The 6,766-nt window shown below is 33.9% G+C and overlaps 1 protein-coding gene across 1 annotated transcript; it reads left to right on the top strand.

Annotated features, from left to right (window-relative positions):
- Window positions 1-6,145: 6,145 nt before the first annotated feature.
- On the top strand, window positions 6,146-6,766 carry LOAG_05611 (hypothetical protein; the record flags this gene model as incomplete). The annotated part of the gene is made up of 1 exon (XM_003141148.2): window positions 6,146-6,766. The coding sequence occupies one exon, from the start codon at window positions 6,146-6,148 to the stop codon at window positions 6,764-6,766; it is 621 nt and encodes a 206-aa protein (XP_003141196.2).

The following is a 6,766-nucleotide window of genomic DNA, read 5'->3' as shown; positions in this document are numbered from 1 at the left end:
CACTTACCGAATTTCGAATTGTATACTTTGCTGAAATTACTATATTAAAAAACATAGGAGTTCCAATTCTGTTCAGTTTTTACTGTCATACTATCGGAAAATGTTTCCTAAATAGCTTTTTTCCCTTTCGTTTGCGATATCATGAAGATGATGTTGTAGTTTGCTAAATTCGCAGTGAATATGGCGGAGATGAAAGGCGAAAATGAGTGTAGCATTTTCAAACAATCTTTCACTTTGAGGTTTTTAAGGATTCCGAACGATTCGTACTTTTCAGATGGAACTTTTGAACGTGGGGAAATTCAAACTATAAAACATGAATGTATATCACTCATCTTGAAACAACTTGTAAATTTAATTAATCTTTGGCACACACATACTACATTACAACCATTCTTTAATTTTTACCGGCTATGATAATTACTGCAGTTAGCGCTAAAAGGTTTGCCCAAGGAAGTAGAACTTCCTTTTGGTTAACTGTTTTAAAAAACTCAGGAGGAACAAAATAATCAGTATTTTCTAGTTTTTCCTTTTTCTGTGAAAGAGTATCACTCATGTACCAAAAATGGTCGAAACATATGGAAATTTTAGGAATTCTTAAACGAAATTCAACGAAAAATGAGTAGATTGGCCTACATATGTGAAATTGAACATGATCACATTGGTAGGTTGTTCGAGCAGCACTGATCTAGACAAAAAATTTTGTTTTTAGAGATTTCTTTGTTAATAATCCAAAGACGAATAATTTTGAAAAGTACTACTTAATATTTCTGTAGCTGCAAAGGGTTACATTTTACAACTTGATCAGATGTTTAGTTCATATTAGCAGCTGGTTTGCATCGTTATTTTAAAGAGCCGTTTTGAAAACTCGCAGCTGTGTTACTTTCACAATTGAAGTCGGAATTGAAATAACTTAGTAACTTCCAATGAAATGCTAAACTCTTCAATATATTTCATTTAGAGCTGTGTATGGCAATGATTTCACAACACAAGAGGTGGAAAAACAATCCTCTGGAAGAAATCGCAAACGATACTCTGGAATACATAAAAAGTGCAAAAGAAAAAGTACTGACTGATGAAGATGTTGAAATTGTTATTAATTTCTTTCTAGAAATATATTTAGATCAGCTGTATAGATTCATCCAGGCATCATGTTTTAAATGATTAATTGTTATGGGGGTGGGGATAATCTTTTTAATGAGTCGAACATATATTCCAATATTTTAATATTGATTCATTCCGGTTAGGAACTCGCGCAGAAGGCACTCATTTTTCCCGTCACTCTTTAGAAATTTTTTCAATTTATATATAATGTTGCTAACAATGATTAGTTTAATTTTCATTTGTAAACAACAAATATACTTTGGATGCAGTATTAGATGAAAAAGCACAATTCAGAAAAAGAGGTGGGTGGGAACATACCGTATAAATTTTACCTGGTAATATGCTAGAAAAAAAAATTTTTACCTGGGAATATGCTACTAAGCCTAAACATTTAACTAATATTGTCTGTTGCTGCATACATATTTTTGCAGTTTGTGTAGCGTTGCCAAACCTTTCATTTTCGCCTTTTATGTGTGGCTTACTTTTTTGGAGAATAAATATTAAACTGCTAAAAGTTTGAGTCCGCAATAAACTTAGCAAAAAAATGTAAAATGATTAATTACCGCTGACCCGTAATAATATTATTTTTTCTGAAATCAAACAAGTAGTAAATTCTAAAGTTAATTAAAGAGGTTCAGATTTCCCAACATTAAATAATGATATTTTGGATCGCTTGGACCACTTTTTTTTGTTCACATTGATTTCAAAGTTATTGTTTGAATTTGCATCTTGTAAAATATTCCCACATCTAAGGAAGATAAAAAACTTACATTGATCAATTTCCTGAAGCATTGTCTAGTCTCTTTCTACCTTTTAAACTAGTCACAAATCAAAAAGATACTTGATTCTCATTTGTAGACAGAGATTGAGTCGGTTAAAAGCCAAGTCAAGACGAGAAAATCAATTAAAAAAAGTGAACGACCTTAGAACTGCTTTAACAAGGTGAAACAACTGTTTTCGATTGGCGCCCTCATTTGTAAAATTATTTTCACATCTTTTGCATTGCTTTCACCACAACACTACTTTGACTTTTCTTTCCAGATTTCTACTTCAGCATACCAATTCAGTTTGTTCTTTTTCGACGTTTACTCCTAAGCAAACACTCCTTCTTTCCCGATCATAATTAATTGCATTATGTACTACTCCTTAGTTGCCGTGATTGTTAATGAACTTCTGCAGCTGAAATTACGCATCCTTTCAAGCTTTCTCTATAGTCTTCATATTTGAAAATTAAAGTCTCATTTACACAAATTTTTACGTCTAAGAAAAAGAAAATAGCTGAGCATGCAATATGTAGTCACTAATTCACAATCTTACAAAGTGAGGTCTTTTAAGAACTAATAAGAAAAGATTCGATAAGTCAGTCTACGACGACCAAAAACGAATCCATTAATTTCAATAAGTTTTTTATTTTCAATCTAAAAGATTGAAAGGCAACTCTACTGACAGAGAAGTTGTGATTGTGCTATTTAAATGAAGTATTTCTAATAAGTTCTTCTCATTTGTCTTGCGAAATTGATGATCTTTGTAGAAATTTGGTAAAATGCATTTCTTATCGTAGAGTAACTACAGAGAGCGATCAAGCCGAAGATGATTCCTGAAAATCTGTCTTCTGAAGAAGGCTCAATATACCAATCATTTAAATCAAGTCAGCCGGTCAGGTTGTAGGAATTCTATGGATAGAGTTTAATGGACTGAAGTGTTGCAATAGAATTAAATTGCTGTTAGTCTGCTTCATTTTAGGGAAATTTTGTGAAACACCACTGTTCATCGCAAAAAATGTATGTGGGTGATTTAAGGCAGGAAGTGTTGAGGATGAAATTAAGCCAGACTATGGATAGACTTGCGCTAAATATATTTTAGTTCTACCGTTATTATCATTGTTAACAAATTCCAGAGCAATAGCTGCGGAAATAAAGTAGTAGCAGATAGAGCTTTACTGACAGTTTGAACAGCATCTTAGCTTCCACTATTTCAGCGCAACCTTTTTCGAAAATTTTGAACTACTTGATGTATATGTGTTATTTGAACAGCTGTTACAAACTGCACTCCAGCTTGAAATTTCCCAGTTTCAACAGTGTGAGCATTAGCTCACTTTTCACCTTTTGTTTTTTTTTTTTATTTCATTTCTTCCGACCTCTTTTTTACTATTACATAAATTTTTGTAAATTGCTAAAAGACCACCCACTTTCCACGATAGAACTCTTTTGTTGCCCTTCTCATGTAATCGAAATTTGATCTCATAAAGGGATCGTAATTCGAATGATATTATGTTTCCACTTAACTGAAAATAAACATATCTGCTTTATTCCACAATTTACCTTTTATTCCACTTGCGGTGTATTACTATTCGTTTATTGCAGAGCTACTTAGACACTTTGCAGAATAGGCTTGCGGAGCTTTAGACGGAATGCAATTGGGCAACATCTCTTTACCTGTAAGCCTCAATGCCAGCCATCCAGATGAGCATTTTAATTCGCCTACTGATAAAGCAGGCTGTTAAGAGAAAGTTTCACAATCAGTATAACTGAAGTTATAATTTTATCCAATCTTATCAGTACTAACAGCACAGAACATAAATACTGAGAGGTACAACTAGCTGTTAAACCTATGCCATCAAAGAGATTGGTTAATTGATGTACTGATGCAATTTTCTCCTTTCCATTTTAAACTTTTTGCATTACTGTTAAGTCGGATTCAAATTAAGTCAGTTGGGAAACATTTAAAATAAAGTAGAGCCATAATTTTATGTTTTAAATGAAATTCACCTGCTAACTCTTTTTGGCTTTACCAATTACTAACTTTCCTTATTCCTAAAATTTTGTAAAGCGACTATCGAAGTTGTGATTTCTGTGACAGAACTTCGTATTTTGTGTTATAGGACAAGCATAATGTACAGACCTTCATTTCCTGCCTTATGAGTGGGACTCTAAATAACATCAAAAAATCTGGGTGATCTGGGAATCACATGTATCTTGGCGTACGATGGTAACGATAGTTACGATAATATCTAAGCTTCCGTATCTAGTTACTCTTATCCATTCAAAAATTCCACTTGTTTGATGTAAATTTAATATATGTATATAAAAACTAAGAGGAAATTTTACTGTCTTGAAAATTATAATGAACAGAATATATTAAGGATGTAATGAACTATGATCCAGACAGTGTACAAAAGGAAGCATCAGTATTGAGTAGTGTTTCTGGAAATGAGAACTGTTAAATTTCGTTCACAAAAACTCCCACCATTCAATTTTTTTTGTTACTTATCTACGAGGCTTCTTGTTAAAAACCTATTCTGCCGATTTATTGCAGTATCTATAACAATCTATACTTGAAAGAAACTGAGAAATAAGTTCGATTGGAACCATAATTGAAAAAAAGTTTGACAACATTTCACTGAAGAATTCCGTTTTGCATTAGACTCCAACATGATTCACCGCCGTTTAGAATAGTCATGTGTAGACAGAAATCTAGTGTAATCTAACAACATTCCACGAAGCGTACCACTTGCAAAACATTCGGTGCTGATATGACGCAGGTCCATAGATAAAACTCCATAGATGTGTAATGTGTTCCAGATACCAGTTCTTTCAAAGAATCAAATCGTGAAGCTTTTTAAATAGGCACATATTTGCATACTTTTCCGCTCAAAAAACACATATATTTGAGTGTGAATCATCGATGACTCACTTTCGATTCAAAACTCCATAAATATCTCAATAATCTACATTTATAAATAATGATCTTTCTTGCTTTGCCTTTGCAACTAATCTGAGATCGAGTGAAATAGCTTTCAGGACAACTGCACTGCACTTGACTACTTTCTGTATGGGAAACAGCATTCGCCTGCAGGACATTACAGATATTTATCACAAAAAAGACTTGTCATTCAGCAACGTAATGAACATCATGTAGAAAGATTAGTTTAAAAAAATGAACTCTTCTTAGTGAAGGTCTGTTTTCGATCGGCAAATGTCAGAATCTGCTTTCCTCAGTCTTCTGCCACCCCGCCTTTCCTTATAGCTAAAAATATTTTGGAGTTTCGTTTTCATCATCGCCTACAAGTAATGTACCACTGCAGTTCGCTTCCATGATATTACATAGTATGCATTAGCTCCAAGTTGCTATGATTGGTAATATAAAAATTTACTGCTACAGCGTCATAATTGCTGACCTTTACAGTTGTTGGATGGTTATCTGTGTTTTCAGTAATGTACGTAATAGAATCCGGTTTCAATGGTTTTTGTATATTTTTGTACATCAGCAAACCTTTTTTTAATGCTTATACCAGACTCTTTGTATTATTTCGTTCCAAATAAAATTTTCTACATTTGCCTACAATCCTCTAGTTCTTTTACCTGCAGTCAACTTACTGCTAGAAATTAAACTGAAACAAAAAGAAGTTTATTTTCTAAAGTAAGGGTATAAAATGTGAAGTGAGCGATCTAAACATAATTTCAAGATACTTTTCTCACTACGCTCCCGCTGATAACTTTAACATTCCCAACAATATTATCAGGAAAGGCTTTTGGAATGTTGGTATAGATGTGGAAAACTTTAAGGCACTTGCAAAGTTTTTTTCAAACTTCTAACTTCGGCTGCTAAGATTTTCAGCTGTGAACAACATTTTTTATAACATCTTCTTCAAGTTTGCTACTGTTGGTAATTTGGAAAGGTCAAGGGCACACATTGGAATTTTGAGTTGCAAGGCTCAATGTTTGCAAGCATTTCTGTTCAGGGCGCTGAAAATCGTGAACACCTAAGCAAGATGAATTACGCAGTTAAATAAGCTGTCTTAATTCGCAAATGAATCTGATTTAAAAGAACTTGAAACAAACTGTCTTTCTGTCACTCGATGGGTCGAATTCACTGCACTTATGCTTTAACAATCTTTGTTGTCCTTGTGACGTACAGTGACGTACAGTTTTGTATTAATATTATGTTTAAATGATTAAAAATTGAAATTCGGGGTGAAAGCAAGTTTTGAATTCGTCGCTGATACTGAGACGGACCTCAAATTCAGTGATTTTATTTTTTAAGGATGACGACCCAGAGATTGCAAATGGTGTTTATTTTGGCTGTGGTTCTGACATGTCTTGCTCTGAATGATATCCGAGCGATGCGAATAAAACGAGATGATCCAGGACAAGAAGACCACAAAAACCAGACAGATGTAAATCACGATGAGCCTCAAGAGCATGGCCACGAACATCAAAATGATTCCAGTCATGAAAAACATGGACATCACAACTTTTCTGGAAGTCATGAAAGTTATAGCAAGGATCACAGTGATGAGAACCATCACCACGAAAAGAAAACTCAGTACTACTGTAAATGCCATAGTCATCACGACAATGAAACGGAAAGCCAAGAACATGAACATGAACATAAGCATGCTCATGAAAATGACACAGAAACTCATAGTCACAAAAATACCCATGAACATCTAGGTAATTATTCAGATAGTAGTGAACATAGTGATCAGGAATGCCGATGCCATTGTCATTGTTCGAAACATAAAGGAAGCCACGCTCACAAGCAGAAGGGAAGTGGTGAACACTGTCACTGTTTCTGCCATCATCACGGAGATGAGAAGCACAAGGGATCAGATCAGATGGAACAACAAGATAAGGAAGATCATGACAAGGAACATAAAAGTTAG

This window comes from Loa loa (assembly GCF_000183805.2).
Source record: "Loa loa unplaced genomic scaffold supercont3.49, whole genome shotgun sequence".
Lineage (NCBI taxonomy): Eukaryota > Metazoa > Nematoda > Chromadorea > Rhabditida > Onchocercidae > Loa > Loa loa.
This window is presented reverse-complemented; position numbering and strand designations above follow the sequence as displayed.